The sequence below is a fragment of the Danio rerio genome, chromosome 16 (assembly GCF_049306965.1).
Source record: "Danio rerio strain Tuebingen ecotype United States chromosome 16, GRCz12tu, whole genome shotgun sequence".
NCBI lineage: Eukaryota > Metazoa > Chordata > Actinopteri > Cypriniformes > Danionidae > Danio > Danio rerio.
This window is the reverse complement of record NC_133191.1, coordinates 17,642,404-17,667,457: the sequence shown is the minus strand read 5'-3', so window position 1 is coordinate 17,667,457 and position 25,054 is coordinate 17,642,404. Positions and strand designations below refer to the sequence as shown.

Genomic DNA, 25,054 nt, shown 5'->3' with positions numbered 1-25,054 from the left:
CTTTTTCCTTCCTTTCTTTCTTTTTTTGAAATCCCGATTTGGGCTTTTTGCGCAGCATGATCAGGCTCTAGACTCACTGCGTAACTTTTGCCGCCGGCTGCCGTCTATGGGCGGACTAAACCATTTCGGGTGGGGGGGTGTTATCAATATATTTTGAAATATATGATGACATTGACATCAATTAGAGGGGCCAATTAATTCGAAGTAGGCTACAAAAAAAAAAAAAATAATAAAAAATTGGTGGGATTTCAAAGGGCCCTCTCCCTAGACGGGGACTTGGGTAGTCAGGTCCACTCCCCCCCTCCCCCCACTACCACGCCCATGACTGTAGGCAATGTGTGTGAATAACTGTATGGGTGTTTCCCAGTGATGGGTTGCAGCTGGAAGGGCATCCGCTGCATAAAACATATGCTGGATAAGTTTGCGGTTCCTACTACTATGGTGATCCCAGCTTAATAAAGGGACTAAGCCAAAAAGAAAATGAATAAATGAATGTTTGACTCAATTGACTGAAGGAGTGTAATTTAAATTGCCTGTGCATTAAAAGCTTTCATTACGGTAATTAAATAACTTATTGAGTAAATTAATTGCTTTCCAGAACTAGTAATTAGAAAAGTACATTATTTGAAAACAATTCAATAATATAGTTAGTCATTACTTACTTTTTTTTTGAAGTAATTTACTCAACGTTGCTCGCAAGGGGGGTAGAACTCGTGTTATTGCCTGACCAGCACTCAATTTCCCATGTTCACGTGCAGCAAACCAACTTCCGCCTCATGCACAGTCACATGTGCATGTTTAGTTTCACTTCCGCGTTTAAGAAGAAACCATTAAATTCTGTTATCGTGCAATTGTTTTAGAGTGAATATTCATAAGTTTGTTTATTTGGTTTGTAAAAGTTGACAGCAGAAGATATTTTGACGTAATGCCGATTAGTCTAGTTTAAAGACGGTAAGTTAGTGCGATAGTTTTGAAATAGGAAGATCTCCAGGCTGGGAAGACAAATCTAACGTTAACGTTATACAAGTTAAGACCTTCACTTTCCTTCATTCAAAACGGTAATAGGACTTATTATATGTGTGTTTGTGTTTAATTATAGCTAAACTACTTTCGCAAAAACACAAATTACTGGTTTCCTAACTAAAGTGCTTCATTGTCATTTGCTTCATTGCTTTAATTTATTGCAACTTTTATTGCCTTTTTGCTAACATTGTTAGTATCACAACGTTACCAGTACGGCGTTGCTCTGTTGCCATTACAGTAAGGCATTTGTAGTTATGCAAGAATCTGTAAACATGCCCAGTTAAGGCAATTTCACTTGATCAAACTAATTTCACGGTATAACACGTGGAACACGCATGATACGAACCAAATTTAAGATGTAACGTTATGCAATTTAAATACTATAAATTGAAATGCGCAAGATATGAGACATGACTGAATTTACTATATTAAAGTACACAGTTTGTGTACAGTGTGACTCAAATGATCACTTACCAAAGAAATACTGTGCATTTACAGTACTATTTAATGTGATCCCCTTTTTCCATCAGGTGTGTTCTCTAAGTCATGTTGCTGTCTGTGAGAATAATCACTCCACTTTTCGTACTATTTGCTGGAGTGCAAGCTAGGTTCAACACGAGCAACTGCAAGCTTGTGTCAGACAGTGAATCTCAGAGAAAAGCACTCCGTTTACTCGAGCCTCTCACCAATCAAAAGTAAGCCTGATTTTTGTGAATTAAGCCCACATTAAAGTTAGCAGTTTACTGCAACAACTACCTAACTAGTTTTTAACTTTTTTGTATATTCTCTGAACAGCTTTACCACAGAGGGACAGGAGAAAGAAAAATATTCATACATTTTTCAGGTGTGTGGTGATGCTGGCGGAGTAAAGAATGCAGGTCTTATTCAGCAAGAAAAAGGTGGAAAGACGATTCGAATTGGGGACTACAGTAAAACAGTTGCCACTGCAGGAAGTATGTTATACTTCTAGTCTTTCAGAACAAAAAAATCTTTGTTTTTTTGCTTTCATCATAAACATTCTTAAAATAAATTATAGCTGATAAAATGATAAGTTAATTTATTATAGTAGATTTAATCAGTTCTTCTTTATAATAATGACTGCTGAAAGATTCTTCTGTGGCTTACATGATTTTTCTTACATTATTTACATAGTAGGAGTTGGAATAGAATATTGCAGTACACAAATGTTTCTTTATATTACAGAAGCTGTTGCATTTGCACAGGGTGCATTGTTAACAGATTGTTGACCTAAGTTCACCTATTTGGTTTTATGATACAGGTGACTGGGTTCTGCTCATCTATGAGGGTGGGGAAAAATATGACAGCCATTGTTCCAGTGAGGAGAGAAAAGCCATGATTATGATTTCATGCAGCTCAAGTTCTAAGGTACAAACTTTTTAAGTTTTTAAATGGTACAGATTGAATGCTGAAATGCAGTTAAATGCTTGCTGGAATATGTAAGGCTGGACCAGAATATTACATTTTTCCAATGTTCATTTTGTAAGTTGACATTCGATTTTCAATTTTGAGATTTGAATATTCTTTTACTTAATTCTTTTGGAATACCTGGCATCCCCTGCAGAATGGATTAAATTACATGCACTTAAAAACACACATAAAAGACACAAATAAAGAATATACCAGTGGTGTGGGTCCACACTTCCATAGTAAAAGCCCTAAACTGTTATTAGCAGCCAAATACCTCCTTTGCTTTTCAGTCGGAGGGCTCAATAACAGCACGATAAGCACATTTTCTCAAAAGCTGGAAACATTAGTTATGTTTCCATCCAGAAATGCAAATGAACTTAATGCGCAAAACTGGATTTTTGCATAAAAGACATATAAATAAAGCAGCGTTTCCATCCAACTAGTCAAAGCGAACAAAATCATCACTTCCTGATTGACTGGTGCCAAATTTTAACTGTAAAAATGGAATTTGTAGCAGTAGAAGAAGCTGCGTCAATCTTTTCTTTATCTAAAAAATAATTTGCAACTCGAAGGCAATCCTGACAAGCAGTGAACACGTGGTTGCGTTTGAAGGTATCAGACGCGGAGCACAGACGCTCTTGATTCTGGAGGTCATTAATAATATAATAACACTAATGATAAATTGTAAGGAATTTTCAAATGACCAAATTAACATTTCAGATGTTTTACAGTGTGCTCAGCCTGCTGGGTTGTCCATTCACACACATTTTCATCATCACATGATCTCTTATCACAATATCCCATGGCCTTTTTTAATGCGCATACTGAAATTTGTGTGGTAAAAGTGTTTCCATTGTAGTTTATGTGCATTTTTTCTTACCGATTAAAAAGTTTATCCTATTAAGTTATGCGCATAAGTTTTTTTATGCGCATTTTCAAAATGTATGCCCATCAGGGTGTTTTTATCAGCCTTTTTTTCCATTGAGCAGCCCTACTATTATACATGTATTTTTAAGTACCAAAAAAAAAATCAAAACATGCTTAAAATTCCAACATAATAGTAAAAATAATTAAAATAAATAACTTTAAATAATTATTTAAATTTTGCTCACTCGCGCAATGTGCTTGTCCAACGTGTCGTAAGGGCAAAATCAAAACAAAAATGGCAGAGAAACGTAAATGCAGTGATTGCAGTGCTGTGGCCATGTATCATTAGTGTGGTGTCCATTCGCAAATCATACAAGCCCTTCTGGCTCACGCTGTTCTGCAGTTCATTAAATATTTATTCATTCTAAATGTGTCCATATTGCACAAAAAATGGAACACATGAAGGTACAGGTGAATTGGGTAGGCTAAATTGTCCATAGTGTATGAGTGTGAATGAGTGTGTATGGATGCTTCCCTGAGATGGATTGCAGCTGGAAGGGCATCCGCTGTGTAAAATATGTGCTGGATAAGTTGGTGGTTTATCCGATGTGGCGACCCCTGATTAATAAAGGGACTAAGCCAAAAAGAAAATGAATGAATGGTTACTACAAAGCTTCAAAGCTCAAAAATGGTATTTAAACCAGCCCTATAAATTTATGAGTGTCTCTGCATATTATTCTGGTTTTGGTTTTATGAGTCATCTTTTGAAACTTAAGTGTTGCTTTTATGTATATAGATGGGCGCACAACAAAAAAGCATGACTTTATAAAAAAAAAAGCTAGTTCAATTCTACACCAACACCAGTGTGCTTGACTGTTGAGCCTAAAGGCTGGTTTAAATTGTGTTCTAAATAAAAACTAACTGCACGCGATAATAGGAATATTTTCCATATTAAAAAGAGACATTTATATCTTAGAAACAGCTTCTATTTCTTGCAGCTGAACAACAGAAAACTGACAATGATCAACTCAAGTACACATACACATTTACATACAGGGCCCTTAGCATGCTTCAGTAGCGCCGCCACATTTGTTCAGTGCTCCCCCGGACAAATGTCATTTAACCATACTAGTCAAGAATAAAGCCAAGGTGAAGATGCTAGACTTTAGCTCTGTGTACAGATGTAGTAACAAGTAAACAAAGAAAACAAACCAAAAAAGGCAGAACATTTCATAGCTAAGATTTAGTTTTTTACGTATTTGTATGTTACAAACGTTTGTGCTAAATAAGTTTTGATGATACTTGACCATAAGGCAAAGTAGCAGCAACTCACACTAAATACTAGGCTTATGCTAGTTTAATTGAATAAAATAAGCAAACAATATAAATGAAATGTTGGCTATTGCTATTGTTGGCTAAGTGAACGAGAGGTTTATTACCGGGATTCATTCACCAACGAATCACACTCTCCGTTAGAATGAGAAGTGGAAGCAGGAGCATTGAATCAATTGACGTTTGTTCTCTTTTGGCTGTTCCTTTTTTGAAAGTTGTGAGAACACAATCATGTAATTTTTCTATTGCTATTTGAGCAAATTAGAATGTAAACAAAAAATCTATTTGTGATACTTAGCCATTCACTGCTCTCTACTTTTGCCCAACTCTGATGATGTCCACTGTGCTGAGCAACCCGCAACTGTGAAAAGGCTTTAATGCACAATTGTAATCTATCATGGTACCATGGTTAAATTTACTGAAATCCTGAGAGTGACCTTTTAAAATACTTTTTATAGAAGCAATCTGCATGCCAATGTGCTTAATTGTATACCACTGTGGAATTCAACGATTTGGAGGAGTGTCACAAATTAAAGGGTACAATGCAAAGTACAATAGCTTTTACCCTGGCAGTAAGTGGAATGATCTTATGACTTGAGCATTATTGCTAATTTCTTTGTTGTTGTTTTTTTGTTAGAGTGCATTTTCAGTGGTTATGGAGGAAAATCAGAAGCAAAAAAATTGTTATTACCTGTTTGAGCTGGACACCACTGCAGTCTGTCCTGCAGTCTCATCCAAACTCAGTGCTGGCTCCATAGTCCTAATAGTGTAAGTGCTTTAAAACTCATTAGAGATTGTCACATCATTACAATTATTGCAATAATGTGACAATGTTTTTTGCTCTTAATTTAAATGTAACAATCTTTCTCTTTTCTATTTTAAGTGTAATCTCCTCCCTGACTGTGTATATTATTGGTGGATTCCTCTATCAGCGACTGGTAGTTGGAGCCAAAGGAGTTGAACAATTCCCTAACTTTGCCTTTTGGTCAGAGATTGGCAATTTATCTGCTGTATGTGCGATTACAAATGAACGTCTCACTACTATCTCCTGTTTCACTCATCCACTCTCTTTATAAACCAAGTCTTTTTTTTTTTTTATTAGGATGGGTGTGATTTTGTTTGCCGTTCTCGTGGTAACAGAGAAGAACCACCCACGTATAGAGGAGTGGGTACTGAACCACTTGGGGAAGAGCCAGAGGAAAGAGATGACCATTTACTTCCCATGTGACCACATCATGATAATCAACGAGAAGAGGCTGAACAGTTATTACTATTTTGGAACCAAATAAGAAATATTCAAATGTTGAGCAGGCGTGTTCCTTGTTTATAACAAGTTTTTAGCTTCCCAGTGGCACTTATTCTTTATTTATCCATGTCGATTTGGGCTTGGTTAAATGTATAGGTTTGCTAAATTACTTTCAAAAATCCAAAGAGCCACAATTATTTTTGATAATTTGATTATTTATGACAAGTTGCCATCATCATAAAAGTGCAACACCGCCCATGTTTTCCTGTCACTCATATAGAAAGTAAACAATCTCAATGCTGCTTGACTGTGACAGATGTAGTTTGGTATGAAGTGGTTAATTTCATTAGAATGGTTGAGTTTTATTTGTAGTATGACCCATGTTTGATAAAATGGGAATGATGCTTTTAAGCTTATGGTCTACTAATCAAATTCATTATTATTTTTTTTCTATAATTTTCCAGAAATCAATTAAAAATAACTTAAATGCTTACATTAACATTCCAAATATTTGTTGTGGAATATTGTGTTATGAGGACATGGTGAGGCCTACCTCTTCAGCCTGTTACACTCTTTATAAAATGTTTCTGAATGATGTTATCAATAATAAATTTCTATCATAAATGCTGTTAATAAGTATAATCAAAAGAAAATTGAGCTTCATAACAATTTTGCTACATAACTTATAACAGATATACAGTCTTTGAAATAACAGGAATGAAATGTAAAAGGAATTGTTTTTGTTTAGTTAGTTTTCTGAAGTTTGCCTTGTTGATATTGACAAATGGTTGTGGAATCTGTTTTTATGGTTTTAATTGTTGTGTGTTCCAATGCACTGAAGCTGTCAACTTGATTTTAGGATGATTTGTACATTGTACTATTCTCGAAAAAAACAACAACTTAAATATGTCATTTATGTGGAACTGACACCATGAATGATATTCTTAAATTTGAGGTAAACACAAAAAGCCTTACAACATCAGAAAAAGTTAATAAATATAAGGCTAACCCATACTTGGTGTTTCATAGAAGTTTTAGTTTGAGTACTGTATACAAGTGAGTTAGAGGCTCCTTAAAAGCACTTCCAAAGTATCATACTTTAATTAAAGAGACCATATTATTAGCAGAAAGGTATGCATTTGGCTTTTAATGAGAAACAGGGCTGGGAAAATAGGTGAGTTTTTCTGTTCTTTGCCGTTTTCATTTTTTTTTTTAATTTAGTGTGAAATATATTTTGTGTGCTTTGTTATTAAAAGGAAGTATTATAAATAAACTGTTTGATTACCGATTTGTGTATGTAGTTTGAAGTTTTAACAGTCGAGAGTCCTATAATATTGCTAATTTGCATTATTATTTGTAATTGTAATTACTACACATTTTTAAGATGTGATTTATTAGTAGCAATTTAAAAAAGAATTTTTTTGTTATTGTCAAGAATGTTTGAATACAAACAGTAACATTGGTCACAGAACATAGACTTATTAAAAAAATTCTAAAACTAATGTCAAAATAAATAAATACAAAAGCTATAAAACTGTATGGAAGCCTAAATTCATTAAAACATATGCTATTATTTTACAGACTGCAGCAAGTTTAGTTTAAGGTCAGGGATAAAATAAATTCTAAAAAAATAATAAGTCTTATTCAGAGATTAGTTATGACTTTAAAAGGGCCCTGGAAATGGATTTTTGATATTAATGAATGCTATGCAGCTTTCAATTTCAAATCACATTTTAAAATAAATATGGTCTTTATTATCATAGTCATATGCTGTTTAATTAAATTCACATATCTATATTTTATTTATTTATTGATTATAATTTTTTTATTTATATATTTCCCCACAGTCCAAAGACATGCGCTATAGGTAAATTGAATAAGCTAAGTTGATCATAGTCTGTGAATGAGTATGTATAGGTGTTTCCCAGTGTTGGGTTGTATGAAAGGGCATCCGCTGCGTTAAACAAATGCTTGATAAGTTGGCGGTTCATTCCGCTGTAGTGACCCCTAATTAACAAAGGGCCTAAGCTGAAAAAAATTTATGAATAAATTAGTCGTAGTGTACATGTGAATGCAAGAGTGTATGGGTGTTTCCCAATAATGGTTTGCAGCCGGAAGGGCATCCACTGCATAAAATATGCTGAATAAGTTGCCGGTTCATTCCACTGTGGCGACCCATGTCTAATAAAGGGACTAAGCCGAAAAGTAAATGAACGAATGAATAAATGATGATCCTCAACAGTTTTTATGTTTTGTGATATCTGCCCGTGAGTGTTTGTTCTGAACAGTTAAACTGGCAGCTATTCTGGAAAATCCTTCTTTAGGATCTGTACTTCAGTAGCTTTAGTGGAATAGATTTTATTAGTAACATTTTCAATTTGATCATGCACGACTAGAACATTCTTCTCTCATCAAAACAAATCCCTTGTGATTTTTAAAAATTAATAATTTCTCGTTCTGCTAATTCGAATCCCCTTCACATGGACCTCACATTTGCTCAAATGTAATAATGTAAATACTTTGCTTTCAGATGCAAATATTAAAAGTAATGTTTTATTATTGGGTTCAAAATAAAAAACAACTGCTCAACGATTAAAATCTCAAAATCTGATTTAATGTTAATTTTGAACAATGTGTGATGTTACTCAATTTTCAAGTTTGAAATAACTGGACGAAACAAAACTTCCACATCTTTTGTGGGCGGACGAGGCTGTAATAGGCTGTTTCTCACGTCAATTATTTACACACTCAAAGCCTGTTGGTTGCCTCGATCCTCACCCGCGGAAGTTTGTACAGGGAGAAATCGGCGTTCTGTCAGCTATTTTAAAAATGCGTGTTTCAGTTTAGAATTTTCAGCTTGAAACTTTGTCATTCTGCGTGTAGGCCGAGCGAAGACGAAAGACAAAACTAAATTTAAAAGAATGAATTCAGCGAGGGAAAGAACAAAGCTAATATAAAGTGCTAGCACCTGACAGTTTTCTCGTTGTTAATTTTTAGTTTGCTTATTTTTAAAAATCGCCAGCTTGACAAGCAGACCTGGAAAAGTGCAACAACGACTTAAACTGCAGATTACCAACTACCGTGATTTTATACTTAAATTAGTGCCAGAAGTCTTTAATAATAGTTTTTTTTGTTGTTGTTTTGATTAGCATGCTAAGCTAGTTGGAGTGCGAGCTGCCATTCGTCATTTTGGATTTCCGTCAAATCAGCATCACATCAGCCTACACACATCGTCCCGATTGTGTCATTTACTGTAATCTTCACACGGAGAGGACTGTTACACAACAGGTAAAGTGAATCATGTATTACATTACGTTACTTTGTAACTTGTGGTACTCTGCGTGAAGGCACGTAACGTAGACCACTTCTATGTGCAAATATGCAATCTTGGTGAATGATTTGACATCACGGACGTTACATTACAATACAGTCTTATTATTGTTAGTATTAAAACTGTCACTTCCAGTTTTGCATTTTTGTAGAAACAAAAGTAAATGACAAATAACACAGTATTTTAACTATTATAATCAAACAACTGGTATAATTGTTTTAGTAACTTTTTTTAAAAATGTATTTTATTTTGTTAATAATAAATCAATACAATCAGCAGTTCATCATGTTGGGAGAGTGCGGGATGACAAAATGGGAGAGACTTGCACTCAGGAGGAACTCTGTCAAGATGCTGCAGGATTTAGTGGTGGATGATCTACTGATCCAGTGTCTTCAACAAGATGGGATCCTTACAGACAGCATGGCAGAGAGCATTATGGTATGTGTCGTTCATAAAAACAAGAAAATTGTATTAATAATTACTCACCCTTGTCGTTCAAATCCCTTGTGGCATGTTATATTTGAAACAAAAATTAAGATGTTTTAGATGAAATGCAAGAGTTCAGCTGACTCTACATAAACAGCAAGAACAGAAAAAGACTTAAAAAATGTCAAACATTTCATGTGACCTTAGTGGTTCAATTGTAATCATACAAAGCTTCAAGAAAACAAAAAGCTTTAAAAAAACTTTTGTGTTTTTGGCACAAAAAAGTGTTATTAGAGCTTTGAATGATTAAAGTTGAACCTCTGAACTCGCATGGAATGTTTTCACAGTTTTTGGTTCCTTTTCAGAACTTGCTGGTTATGGAGGTTAAAAGAGCACTCATTACTTCATTACAAGTACGTTTAACATACTGTAAATGAGCATACATGCATACAGTTGAAGTCAGAATTTTTAGTCCTGTTAATATTATTGGCCTTAAAATGCTTAAAAACAATAAAAAATAAAAATTATTTAATTCATATATTCTTTCATTTTCTTTTTGGCTTATTCCCTTTATTAATCTGGGGTCGTCACAGCAGAATTAACCGCCAACTTATCCAGTATATGTTTTAAGCAGTGATGCCCTTAAAGTTGCAACCTATAGAGGACTGCAGTGTTTTATTGCTTACCGGGTTACATAGGCTAAAGCAGGAAAGCGTCCCCACGGTGTTTAACTGGTTCTATGTACTGAAGCCTAGGAGGACACTTGAGCATATAACTCTTAAAGAGATTGTGATGTTGTTTGATGCTAAATTGCTTTTAATTAAACTTACTGAATGATATTAAAGTGATGTGTACACCATCTCTGCATTTTGAAATCTCGGCAACAGCTGGAGGCTGCAGTCTCTTCTTCTCAGTTTATATGGAAAACAGACTATACCGAGGACACGGGTAAATCTTCAAAGGGAACCGTGTACTTTATAAATTCATTCACATCATCCTGGCTACGTTGTTTCACTTTCTCAACAATAAAATGTAAACATGATATAAGGAACTGCCTATTTTCATTTAAATATTAAAAACTAAACAGACAGCAGAAATGTTGAGGCGCCGTGCTGCATATATGAGCGTCATCTTCACTGTGTGGATATTTATAACAAAATGGAGCCGATAACAACTGCCTCCTTTCAATTTCAGTGAAAATACGAAACATACCCTCTATTTTGCTGATTATCAGTTTTAATAATCGATAATGGCCATTATAAAAGTATAACATGCAATAAGTTTATACATTATAGGAAATAAAGGCAAGCGATCAGTCAATATACAGAATGTACGTGCTTACATTAATCATTAACTTATCTTGCGCTCAGCCAAAACACGTTACCTTAGAACAAGTAATAGATTCCAATGACCAAAGTCAGGGAATATGTCGTTAGATAAAGACAACAAGATGAATGAATATCCCGTTTAATAAATATAGTGAGATTAGATCCAGCGGGAGATGCTTGATGAAGTCCGACTAGCAGAGCTCTCATCTGGGTAGATGGGCTGCAGTGCTTGCCAAAGAGTGTTTATGTGGTCACGTGATGTGCGTTTTCAGCGTTTTGGTGTGGACGGAGAGCAGTTCAGAAACACTGGGTCAAACGCGAGTGTGGACGTGGATCGTTTTCATTGTAAAACGCCGTTTCAAAACTAAAAGGTTAATTTTCAATCCCTCCCACTTCACCCTCGGTTTAAGGGCGGTGAAGGGGTAGGTGTACAAAAATATAATTGGGATTGGACCGTAGTTACTGAGGACTCAAGCCCCAACCTCAGAAAAGTGGAAACTCTAGTTTCAGTTCACTTTCTTGCTAAAAAGCACTTGTTAACCCATTGTTAACTTTCTTTGACCCTTGGAAATATCTTTGAGGGGTTTATTTTTTTACATGCAGAAACAACAGCAACCCAAACAACAGAACATTGTTTCCAAATTAATAACATGGCTGGGTTGTTATAGCTAAACCTTTGATCACTTGTGCCAATGCTAATTGTCAGTTTCAATGGTGCTAGCAGCGGATATCTTGGGCTGTGGACAATAAGAAACATGTATTGTTTTTTGATGAGTCTCACATCTGAGAGAGTTACAGTGTGGAGGACCCCCAAAGAAGTGTATCACCCAGAATGTTGCATGTCCAGAGTAAATCATGGTGGTAGATCAGTGATGGTTTGAGTTGCAATATCGTGGCATTTCCTTGACCCAATACTTGTGGTAGGTGTGTCATTGCCAAGGAGTACCGAACCACTCTGCAGAACAGTGCAGTGTTTCCTCTAGGATCCTTTCCAGCTGTGGCATCAGGCCTTTTTTTTTTTTTTACACAGATCTACCAACTACCTATGGAGTTATTTCAATGACAAATGTTGTGAGCACAGTATCACAAGTTGAGATAGCATTCATGTAATACAAGCATGTGAATTTCTTTGCTTGTGTGGTGATTTTCTCTGTTCGTGCACAAAACTTCTTGCACGCCCTCAAATATATGCTGCCACTAGACTAAATGTTATTGAGCCATTTTGGTGTGTTTTGGAGGAGTGAGTCAAGAAACGTTTTCCTCCAGCATCATGTATTGACCTGGATACTATTCTGCAAGAAGAATTCCTCAAAAGCCATTTGGCAACTGTGGAGGACTTGTCTCTATCATACCTAAGATGAATTGATGCTGTCATGAATTGGCTGCAAAAGAAGGCCCTACACCATACTAATGAGTACTATTACTATTGTGGTCTAAAACCAGGCATTTCAGTTTCATTGTTTAACCCTAGTATACAGTGCATCTGGAAAGTATTCATAGCGCTTTACTTTTTCCACATTTTTTTATGTTAAAGCCTTATTCCAAAATGGATTAAATTAATTTATTTCCTCAAAATTGTTCACATAATACTAGGGGTGTAACGATACACTCAGCTCACGATACGATGTGTATCCCGATATAATGTTCACGATTCGATATGAATCGTGATATGAATTTAAGAAAAACTTCTTAAAAATATTATTGAAATGACAGAGACAAAATTAAGGAACAATTTAAGTAAAGGTGCAAAAAAAAAGCGTTCTATTCAATTGAATTTACAAGAAGAGCTTAAGGCTTTGCTTGGTCACTTGCGTTTTTTATGTGTGCGGAAAAAAAAATCCACATTTCCAGGTATTTAATTCATATTTAATTAAATTCATTTAGAGATATCTCTAATTACAATTGTGACTAGTCAAAACTCGTTTAGAGATATCTGCAAATATTTTTCAATGGAAGTCAATGGAGGAATATGACTAGTCATAATATATTTGCAGATATCTCCAATCTGATTTCGTACTAGTACAATTGTAATAGCAGATATCTCTAATTGTCATTCTGACTAGTCGAATTATAATTATGACTAGTCAAAATATAATTAGAGCTATCTCTAAATATATTTATGGATAGTCAGAACAAAGATTTAAATGCTAAAACGGCTTGCCATATGCGCGCGTCTATCATAGTCCGCCCTCTGTAGTAACAGCTCACGGTCAGCTCACGTCATGTGTGATTTTGCGGCCGCCAATACATCATTATATGAAGACAGAATGATATTTTAGGGTGAATTGTACCTTATAAATACAGTATGTGACTCTTTCAACACCATTAGTAGGTATCCATGTCGCTGTGCAAAGTATGTAAATCACTGTGAAGACTTTAAAACTTAAGATGTTTGACCCAGTATGCGTGTCAAAAAGCGGACGAGTCTAAAGCAATGACTGTACAACTGAAATGTTGCCAGACGTCTGATTTTGAGAGAATGGGCCATCCTCTATTTCAACCACTCATCTTGGTCTGCTAACATTACTGCTGCTGCAATCTGAACTCACGTGCGACAGCAGGTGGAACGTAGCTCACTGCAAACAGCTCAACTAATAAGAGAAAACGGACGTCATATCGTAATCAAATCGTCATAACGCCACAATGCATATTGTGACATTTTTGCATCGCAATAAATCGAACAACGATAAATCGTTACACCCCGACATAATACCCTAAAATGACATTGTGAAAAAAAGAAGATTTTTTTAAATTGTTGCAAATTTATTAAAAATAAATAAACATGATCACAGCCTTTGACGTGAAGCTCTAAATTAAGTTCAGGTACATTCTGTTTCCACTGATCATTCTTGGGATGTTTCAGCAGCTTAATTGGAGTTCACATGTGGTCAATTCAGTTGATTAGACATGATTTGAAAAGGCATACACCTGTCTATGTCAGGTCCCAGGGTTGGCAGTGCATGTCAAAGCACAAATTAAGCATGAGGACAAAGGAATTGTCTGTAGACCTCAGAGACAGGATTGTCTAGAGGCACAAGACTGGGGAAGGTTACAGAAAAATTTCTGCTGCTCCGAAAGTTCCAATCAGCACAGTGGCCTCCATCATTCGTAAGTGAAAGATGTTTGGAAGCACAAGGAATTTACCTAGAGCTGGCCGGCCATCTAAGCTGAAGGATCAGGGAGAAGGGCCTTAGTTAGGTAGATTATCTATAACCCGATGGTCACTCTGTCTGAGCTCTAGCTTTCTTCTGTGGAGAGAGGAGAAGCTTAAAGAAGGACAACCATCTTTGAAGCAATCCACCTATCAGAAAGCCACTGCCTGAAATTTCTAAAAGGCATCTGAAGGACTCTCAGACCATAAGAAACAAAATTCTCTGGTCTGATGAAACTAAAATTTAACTGTTCGGAGTGACTTTGAGAGAAAACCATGCACCGCTCACCGCTAATACCATCCCTACAGTAAAGCATGGTGGTGGCATCATGCTGTAGAGATATTTTTCAGCAGCAGGAACTGGAAGACTAGTCAGGATAGAGGGAAAGATGAATTCAGCAATTTACAGAAACATCCTGAATAAAAACCTGCCTAAGAGTGCTCTTGACCTCAGACTGTGGCGACGGTTCATCTTCCAGAAGGACAATGACCCAAAACACACTACCAAAATATCAAAGGAGTGATTTTACAACAACCTAGTGAATGTCCTTGAGTGGCCCAGTCAGAGCCCAAACTTAAATTTTATTGAACATCTCTGGAGAGATCTGAAAATGGCTATAAATAGTCGCTTCCTATCCAACCTGATAGAGCTTGAGTACTGCAAAGAGGAATGGGCAAAAATTCCCAGAGACATGTGTGCCAAGCTTGTGGTATCATATTCAAAAAGACTTGAGGCTGTAAATGCTGCTAAAGGTGCATTAACAAAGTATTGAGCAAAGGCTGTGAATACTAATGTACTTGTGATTTTTCAAGTTTAAAATTTTTAAATAAATTTGCAACAGTTTGAAAAAATATTTTTTTACATTGTTATTATGGGGTATTGTGTGTAGAATGTAGAGAAAAAAAATAAATTTAATCTACTTTGGATTAAGGCTGTGAGGAAAAAAAAAAGTGAAGCGCTACCGTATGAATACTTTCTGGATGCACTGTTCATATTAAATAACTGTTATCCCAGTACTTTTGTGACTATTTGGTTGTAATTCAGAAATTATAATGGAAAAATGAATCTGATGCTTTGGTAATATTTTAGTTGACAAAAATTGCATTACTTGACATAATATTTATGTAGTATATAGTAAAAAATGAATGTCTGTTGTGTGGAGTTATCATATGCAAAAATCAGTTAATCAGGATTTGTTTAGATTATGTAGGCTCATTTTATGAATGGATTTTTTATAAGGACTATTAATGACTGTAATTCTCCAAACAAAAAAAGGTTGGTGGTTTGCTAAATCATTAAAATATCATTAACTTTTCCTGTTGTTGTTATGATGGTCCAGTGCCTCAGCATGCATGGAGCGAGAAAAAAACGAGATATTTCGACTTGTGGCCTTTTCCAAAGCAGAGCACATGCATATCACAGATCCAGGAAATGGGCATTCACCATCAGTATTGGTTTAGCCATGAACTTTTTTGTCAAACTGTGACTAGCAATATTTATATTTCATTCTCTTAATTTAGCTTCTTTTGCAAAATACATATGTAGGCATGTGTGCTTGTATGTGTAACGTCATGCTAATTAACAAATACTGTATGTGTTGCACATTTATGCAGCAAATAATAAAAATAAAAACCTAAATAAAATAACAATTTAACTGAGACCATTAATAATAATGATAGATAATAATTCCTTACATTTATATAACGCTTTTCTAGATGCTCAAAGCACTTTTCACAATAGGGGAGATCTCCTCATCCACCAACAGTGTGCAGCATCCTCCTGGACCACACACCAGCTGATTGGTGGAGAGGAGACAGCATGATGAAGCGAATGGTTAGGAGGCCATGATTTGGCCAGGAGGTTAAACCCCTACTTTTTTCATGACCACAGAGAGTCAGGACCTCAGTTTAACGTCTTATCCGAAAGAAGGTGCTCACTGGGCAGTATAGAGTCCCCATCAATATACTGGGGCATTAGGACCCACACAGACCGCAGGTTCAGCGCTTCATGCTGGTCTCACTAACACCACATCCGGCAGCAACCTAGCTTTCCCAAGTGGTCTCTCATCCAGGTACGAACCTGGCACAGCCCTCCTTATCTTCAGTGGGTGACCATGTGATTGAGCAGAGAGCAGATTGAGCATTGACCATGTGACCATGTGATTGAGCAGAGAGTGCCAGTGGGCTAGCTGCCGGCTAAAAATGCATCCTTTTGGTTAACTGTTTAATGGTCAACATGAGCATCAATACATTTTTTATAGCGATATAATTAAATAATTAGGTGTTTAATGTTTTGGACCGATCTTCACACAGGGCACAGCCACCCACTTGCTGTTATATTTCCCATATTTTGAAATATATGTATATGTATATGTACAACTTGCTTCACGACATTGAAATATATGTATATGTACGACATTTTTATAACTTTAAAATCTAAAATTCATCTTATTTTAAATATGTAATTTGCATACATTGCTGATTTTTATTTGCTGGACTATGCGATCAGCGTTTAGCACATTTCTCAAGATTGTGGCCAGAGTGCTTTAGTAAACCCATGATTGGCAATATGGAAAACACACCATTGTAAAATCTGTTTCTGCACACAGAAACCAACTTTATGTCCTATTCTTTCTCTGAGCCACAAGCATGGCAGAGTTGCATTAATCTATACATTATTTCCCGCACCATTTGATTCTAAATGTATTCAACTGGTTGTAGTGTAAAAGAACTAAATCTTACTGGCTGTTTTGGTATGCTCCAAATTTAAAATATTTCAGCATACCAAAAAGGTTTTAGTATGATTTGTGTTTATGCAAGGGAGACAAGTGTGATGATAATCGTCAAGAAAAAGCACCAATAATCATCCATACACCATATTTAATCAAGCAATACAACTGTTCATTGCTGGGTGCTGGCTAAAATTTGGGTGCTGGCCAAAGGTCGACCTATTTAGAGTGAAGAGTAAGTTTATCAGGTCCACTTTCTCTGCTAGGTGCACATTATTTCTGACTGCAAAGCACAGATTTGAGGTTTGTAGAGTCAGGATGATTATCATAGTCATAGTCAATATTCTACCTCCTGAAAATTGGAGAACGTTAACCTTAAGGTCATTCTCTGGTCATTTGGTTGTTCTTTGAGTGCAACAGGAAAACCAGTAATGCATGGGAAAATTTCAGATTTTGCAGTAAAGATTTGTGGATAACTAGGTTCTGAAATTGCAACAGCACTGGTAGACAAAAGTACTTTTTTTTTTTTAACTTACTACTGTTTTGGTTCCCATTATTGATTTTAATTTTGCATGTGCACCTGCATACCTTTTATGTGCACCCCTGATGTTTATTATGTTATTTAATGTTAATTAATATTTTATTATTTAGGTTTTTATTTTATTGTTATCATTTTATTTTCATTAAATTGTGTGTCTTAAGAGCTGTATGCATAAATATGAAGGCTGTATGAAAGCATAAATAATGCTTTGATTATTTTTACCTTATATTATTATTTTGAATTTTTTTTTAGGCTAAACCAACATCCCAGGGCAGGAGTCATCAATTGTTGTTTCTTTTGCCTAAACGTGGCCCTCGGGCATTTAGCACCTTCTGTTCTGCTCTTAAGGAGACTGAGCAACATCACCTCTGCAAACTGCTCATGGACTTCACTGAGAAAGATGTGAGTGGGTGTCTGCACTTGAGGATCACACCCACCTTGGCTGACTTGACAGGTTTCTAAAAGAGGTTGCGGTGATGATCACAGAGTGAGCTATTGGAAAAAAACACTAACAGTACATCTAACAAAAACTCGGAATATAACAAATGTGCTTTATTTGCTTCAAAACTCTTTTTGCCCTTTGAGGAAAGGTTCACCCTAATTCATTCATAATTCACAATTTCATTAGTCATTAATAAATAATAAATTATAAAAGTCAGAAATTACTCATCTTTCATTAGTTCCAGATCAGAATTTCTTTCATCTGCTGGGGACGAAAGAAGATATTCTAAAGAATTGGAAACCAGTAACCATTTATTTTCACATATATATTAAGAAAATTTATATATATATATATATATATATATATATATATATATATATATATATATATATATATATATATATATATATATATATATAATTTTTTTTTCTTAATATGGATGTCAATATCTACCAGTTTCCAACATTCTTTAAAATATCTTATTTTTTTGTTCAACAGAAAAAGGAAACTTCTAAAAGTTGGAAACAACTTGATTGTCAGTCATTTTTTTTAACTGTTTCTTTATTTAGTTATTTACTTGCACTTCATTTAAAAATAATAGTGTTTTTTTTTTCTTTAGACTGAAAGTTTTGAATAGTTTTCCAAATGTATAATTTTTTTCAGCATTTAACCTTATCTTAACCAAGATAAAGATTGTTCTCATAACATGTATGCATTTTTATTTATATTAGAAGATTTGTGTGATCAGTCTTATACCAATCATGATGTATAAAATGAAGCCACCCACAGAGGTCAGAGCAGGTTCAGTGGAATAACAGCCAGGTAGAGACATGAAGACTGAAGGAATTACAGTGCAACTTCATTATTGTGCACCAGCGTACCACACCCTACTTTATGTATATATGTGTATGTGTATATATATGTGTATGTGTATATGTTTTTTTTTTAATTTTTTTTTTTATATAATTCTTTTTATCTTTACAGAAATGCTTTTCAGAACCCTCGCTTTCTCTTCCAACTCAGGAATGTGTCACACCTGCGAAAAGACCCCGGACTCATGGTTGGTACTTTAGTATGGTTTGTGCATAAAGCCTAAAGTGTACTTTAGTTTTAGCATGAATACAACTCATGTATACCCTATTGCACTTGCAAAAAAAATAAAAAAAATATTTTAAATAATACAAAAAATTTCAAACTGATATAAATTGAGTCAAATTTATACAAAAAGCTATTTATTGCTATCTTGAAACCATTTTTACTTTTTGTTTTTCAGTATATTGTCAGTCTTTATTTGGTAACACTTTACAATAAGGTTCATTGGTTAATACATTTACTAACATGAACTAATCATGAACAACACTTGTACAGAATTTCTTAATCATAATTGAACATTTACTAATGCATTATTAACATTTAAGTCCATGCTTGTTACCATTAGTTAATGCACCATGAGTTAACATGAACTAACAATGAACAACTGTATTTTCATTAACTAATGTTTATTAACATTAATAAATGCTGTAATAAATGTATTGTTCATTGTTTGTTCATGTTAGTAAATGAATTACTTAACATTAACTAATGAACCTTATTGTAAAGTGTGACCCTTTATTTTGACTCTAGTGTGGTTAAAAATATGTCTTGGCCAAAATGAGAAATCTCATCAGAAATGTCAATTGCATGCATGCACAATGTCACTATGGATGTTGTAGGTAGAATGTATTTTTTGCAAGTCAGTCCAGATATACAGTTAAAGCCAGAATTATTTGCCTCAAACCCCTCCACCCCCTTTATTTTTTCCCAATTTCTGTTTAAGATTTTTTCAACACATTTCTAAACATAATATTTTTAATAACTCATTTTTTATAACTGATTTATTTTATCTTTGCCATGATGACAGTACATAATATTTGACTTTATATTTTTCAGATACTTCTATACAGCTTAAAGTGACATTTAAAGGCTTAACTGGGTTAATTAGATTAGCTAGGCAGGTTAGGGTAATTAGTAAAGTTATTGTATAACGATGGTTTGTTCTGTAGACTATCGAAAAAAAAAATTAGCTTAAAGGGGCTAATAATTTTGTCCTTAAAATGTTTTTTTTTTAAAAAAATTAGTAATGGCTTTTAATCTAGCTGAAATGAAACAAATAAGACTTTCTCTAGAAGACAAAAATATTAGACATTTTGAAAATTTCCTTGCTTTGTTAAACATCATTTGGGAAATATTTAAAAGGAAAAAAAAAATCAAAGGGGTCTAATAATTCTGACTTCAACTTACATACATACATACATACACTATTTTTTTTTTTTATTAATTACAGTTTTAGTAATTTTGTATGCATTTAGTTTGGTTATAGTACAACTGAAGTTTATATATTTCAGTTTACTTGCAATCTACTTCTATGAATTGAATTCTCTTTTAATTCTCAGATGTCTTTATTCAGTTGAACTCTAGTTATTGTTTAAAGGGCACCTATTATGCAACATCAACATCATTGCAATATCAACTTTTGGAAACTATTTGGACAGAGATGTGTAATAACAGTAATATTGGAGTGATATAAGCACAACAATTATCTTTTTTTAAGTTTCATGCTGTTAAACTAGGATCCAATTCACAGTGATTAGTTTTCCTCCACCCATCACTATTTTGTAACTTTACTTTTTGTGCTACGTAATTCATAACTTCTGGAATGTGCACAGCTACATTTAGTGTACACAACTATAAACAAGGACACTTCAATCACACAACAGGTGTCCCAGTTTCTGGACTTTAAATCAGGTTTATTTTGTACAGTAGCTATAATGCATCTCTATACAGCAGCATATTTACCCGATTGGTGGGTAAGTACCTTTAAGGTGTTTTTCTCATATATGTTTTTCAGCTTCATTTTAGTATTAATTACAGAAAAATTGAAAAAAGTTTTAGCTAAGTATTTAATAGTTTTACTTGACATTCACGTTACATTGTAATTTGGCAGCAAAAACTTGTGTAAAAAGGCTAATATTTTTGAGCTAAAAGTGATTTATTGTTTTATCTTTTAGAGTCAATGGAGATGTGTTTGGATGCTGACTCTCCTGTGACTACAGCTGTACTTCCCTGCACACCAGAATTTTACCAGTCCCACAGACCACAGGTACAACAGGGTTTCAGCGGGGTCTTAAAAAGTCTCAAATTTAAAAATCAAATTTTAGGCCTTAAAGTCTTAAATTCGCTGTTGTAGGTCTTAGATATTTTTGCACATGTCCTTATTTTACTGATGTCCATGTAACGCTACATCTAATGCTCATATAAATACTTTTTTGTTGTTGTTGCTTGGTGCTTGTGGTGTTGTAGTTCTTTATTTCGCTTGTCTAAATGTAATTTGCAGTAATTGCAGCTACAAATGAGGCCAACATGCAATAGCTAATCAGCTTTCTGTTATTGAACTGCCCGTGGCGAATGTGACGTCATCACTGAGTTTGCGGAGCTTTGCTTTGGGTGCGTGTGTCATGATTCCGACTGGCGGACTGCACAAAATGTTTTGAGTCTTTTGCCCTATGCCATATTCATTCAGAACATACTAAGATTTAAACTTGAACTGATTAAAAATAAAAAAAGCATAAACGTCTTAGTCATTAAAATTTCTCTTAGTTGTAATTTGCTTATTTTTACAGTTCAGTTTTAGTGATCTTTATGTTTACGATTGTGCTCCCTTCGCACTGCACTTTGAAAACATTGATGTCATTTTGAACACAGCCTCATGAAGAAAGCTATAGGTGACCTATTATTTAAAAGTGGAATTCGTTACGTCTCCAAAGCTTGTGAAAACAAAAAAACACCGCAAACGTTAATGTATTTATTTTATAGTACATTATATATAAATTCTGTACAGTATATGACATGGGCCTATTGGTTAGAACATTTCTGCAGTGGTTTGCATGTTTCAAATTGTCAAAAGTAGACTTTTCAAAAAATAAAAATAAATAAACAATATCCTACGTATAATAATAAAAATAATAATCATCATCATCATCATCATTAATGTTATTAATATTATCATTGAAGTAGGGTTTTATTCATTTCCTTACAAATAATAAATCTTAAATTTAATTTCCTAATACATAAATCGTATCAATAAATAATGAGGCTATTTATGTTAAGTAAGTGATTTTATTCGTTAAAAAGTTTGGAAAAACCTGTGGGATAAGTTTGTTAAAGTCAAAAGAGGTCATGGCAAAAGTGACCCAGGTACACAATTACAGAATATATAATTCTGTAATTGTAAACTCTGCATTTATAGGTTTTACACTGATGTATACGTTACAATTTTTAAAGGGCACCTAGGTTACTCCTTTTTTAAAATTTAATGTCTTTTGTCTCTCCAGAATGAGTCTGTAAAGTTTCAGCTTAAAACACCCATCAGATTTTTTATTACACCTTTCTATTTCTATTTTATACCTATTTTATTACACCTTTCTATTTTATAACTATTTTAGATTCTATTTTATACCTATTAGCATCAGCGAACCAATTGTGTTGTTCTGCGCCTTTAAGGCTAGTCCTTCCCACCCTTAGTTTACGTGTCTTTCTGCGTGCCTTAATCTCCTCCCTCGGCTGCAACAAACACACACAGTGTGTATATAACATACTGTATATACTTTTTTTTTTTTTGCACGCAAATGTGACAGCATACATGTTAATCTCCACTGCTGTATGGATATCTGTTATGTTAATGTACAAAATAAACCTGATTTAATGCCCACACACTGGGATTAAATCTTCTACTTTCATAATTGTACTGACATGCGGCTGTGATGATAAAGTAAAGCTTAAGTAAGTTGCTGTAATTCATTACACACATGCACTGTTAAAAACATGTGTTAAACTTGTAAAACTCACTCTTGATCACATTTGATGATGATTGATGATCCTAGCAAACTAAACAGACCTTTTATTCTGGGTTGCTTTTCGCACGTCCTGTCTTGTTGGTATGATTATACATGTGAATACTGGTATATGTTAATACGCAGCTGTCAATCCATTCGATGGGTGGATTGGCCGCACTCCTACGTCTAGTTGCGGTCAGTCTGAAAACCGCTCCAATTGGTTTTTATGTTCTTAAATTGAAAAAAAAGGACTGGGTGTGTTTATATCACCCTAATAGGATGGTCTTTACACTATACTGTACTTGCACACATGTCTGTCAAAACAGCATGAAAAATAGAATTCTTACCATAGGTGCCCTTTTAATTTAAAACAATTAAATAGTTACAAAATTATAATTAAGGAACATTATTTCTTTGATAACTGGAAAAGAATATTAGAACCGGTTTAAAATCGGTTTACAATATACTAATACCCTGTTTTACTAGGCTTTATTCAAATCAAATCACTTTTATTGTCACATCATCAGCAGCACGTGTGCTATGATGAGTGAAAAGCTTAGGTTCTGGCTCCAGACAGTAAAAAATACAGATAGCGCAAACAAAAGGACAGTGCAAATAAAATGACAGTGCAAATACAATGACAATGTGAAATTGACAGTGATTCTGTACAATGAATAGGTGTCCACATAGTTGTAGGCAGTATTGTTTCAAGTATGGATTTTTTAAAGTGCAGTGCATGCTACATATTGATGATGTGCAGTGAGGGGTATGAAAGAGTCTGTGTGGGGTGTGTTAAGTTTTCATTAGCCTGATAATCTGGGGAAAGAAACTTTCCTTCTGCCGGCTAGTGTGTCGGATGCTGCGGAACTGTCTGCCTGAGGGTAGCAGAGAGAAAAATCTATCTCTTGGGTTGCTGAAGTCACTGATAATTCTCTTGGCTTTCCTCATGCACCGCCTGGTGTAGATGTCCTGGAGGGAGGGAAGCTTACCTCCTACTACGCGTCCAGCAGTTCGCACAATCCTATGTAGGCCTTTGCGATTGCTGCTGGTGCTATTTCCACACCAGGTGGTGATACAGCCAGACAGGATGCTCTCCACAGTGCAGGTGTAGAACGAGCTGAGAATGTGGGGGCTCATTCCAAACCTCCTGAGACGCCTGAGGAAGAAGAGGAATTGTTGTGCCTTCCTCAGCACTGCGTCTGTGTGGTCAGTCCATGTCAAATTGTCAGCGATGTGTACTCGAAAAAACTTGAAATTGCTGACTCGCTCCACTAGTGTCCCGTTGATGGTGATGGGGGTATGTTCTCTCTTCTCTCTCCTGAAATCCACCACCAGCTCCTTGGTTTTGCTGATGTTGAGTGAGAGGTGGCTTTCCTCACACCACTGTGTCAGAGTGTGCACCTCCTCTCTGTAGGCTGTCTCATCATTATCTGTGATTAGGCCCACCACCGTTGTGTTGTCAGCAAATTGAACAATGACGTTGGAGATGTGTTTGGCTGTACAATCATGTGTGTAAAGGAAGTACAGGAGTGGGTTGAGAACACAGCCCTGTGGAGCACCAGTGTGGAGGATCAGTGTAGATAATGTAATGTGGTTCATTGTGAACACCTGGCGTCTGCCTGACAGGAAGTCCAGGATCCAGTTGCACAATAGCCCCTTTCACACATACAGACCTTTCGGGAAAATTACCGGCAATTTTCCGGAAAGGTTGTATGTGTGAACAGCTCCTTTTTGAAAATACCGGTAAATTCGTTCTGGCTATTTTCCGGAAAGAGAAGTTGTAACATTACCGGCAATTTGCCAGAATGCTGCGCTGTGTGAATGCAGAAGGAAGATTTCCGGAATAAGCGCGTGCACGTCTAGAACGTGCTGACGTAAGACATCTGCTTTAGCCAATCACAACAGTCAGACGCATTTACGTCCGCGCGGTTTATGAGAATAAAAGCCTTTGAATATTTTTCCAGACACATTTAGCTGCAAGAAGTTAGTCAGATCACGTTTATATGTTCTTCTTAATGGCAACTGTGTAAATAATCATCGATGAGATGCTTATGATAAGCCGTTGTTTGTTTACCTTCAAGCTTTGCGTGTGCCCATGAAACAGCCTGTGAGCGCCTGCACACGCACATATTATGAACATCTCGACATGCAAAGTGATCCTGCGAAAGTTGTTTATAATATTGATCATCCACAGAGTTTGTAATTTAGTCAAATGTTTACAAATACAAGCGCAGCCGTTTAGAGCTCATTTCTGGTTAATGATGTCAGAATTTACCGGTATTTTGGAATGGATGTGTGAATGCTCTTTTCCGGAAAAATTCCGTAACGTCCTTGCCTGT

At 35.3% G+C, this 25,054-nt stretch overlaps 2 protein-coding genes across 6 annotated transcripts in view; both read left to right on the top strand.

The window, feature by feature from the left end:
- Window positions 1-823: 823 nt before the first annotated feature.
- m6pr (mannose-6-phosphate receptor (cation dependent)) lies at window positions 824-6,789 on the top strand. The gene is given in 7 exon segments (NM_213205.1): window positions 824-1,058; window positions 1,554-1,718; window positions 1,819-1,976; window positions 2,303-2,409; window positions 5,288-5,418; window positions 5,534-5,660; window positions 5,753-6,789. Coding segments are annotated over 6 exon segments (798 nt in total). The 5' UTR covers window positions 824-1,058; window positions 1,554-1,569; the 3' UTR covers window positions 5,879-6,789.
- Window positions 6,790-8,660: 1,871 nt separating this feature from the next.
- The window catches only part of casp2 (caspase 2, apoptosis-related cysteine peptidase), a 29,398-nt gene continuing 13,004 nt past the window's right edge, over window positions 8,661-25,054 (top strand). For 2 of the 5 annotated variants that reach the window (XM_009292176.5, XM_005157919.6), the window contains exons 1-5: window positions 8,661-9,184; window positions 9,507-9,665; window positions 17,655-17,804; window positions 18,829-18,904; window positions 20,892-20,983. In XM_009292176.5, the coding sequence (XP_009290451.1) occupies window positions 9,513-9,665; window positions 17,655-17,804; window positions 18,829-18,904; window positions 20,892-20,983 (471 nt within the window). In that variant the 5' untranslated portion in view covers window positions 8,661-9,184; window positions 9,507-9,512. Of the gene's footprint in view, window positions 9,185-9,503; window positions 9,666-17,654; window positions 17,805-18,828; window positions 18,905-20,891; window positions 20,984-25,054 lie in introns of those variants that run through there. The other 3 variants (XM_068213910.2, XM_017351324.4, NM_001042695.1) reach the window with 2 other exon arrangements.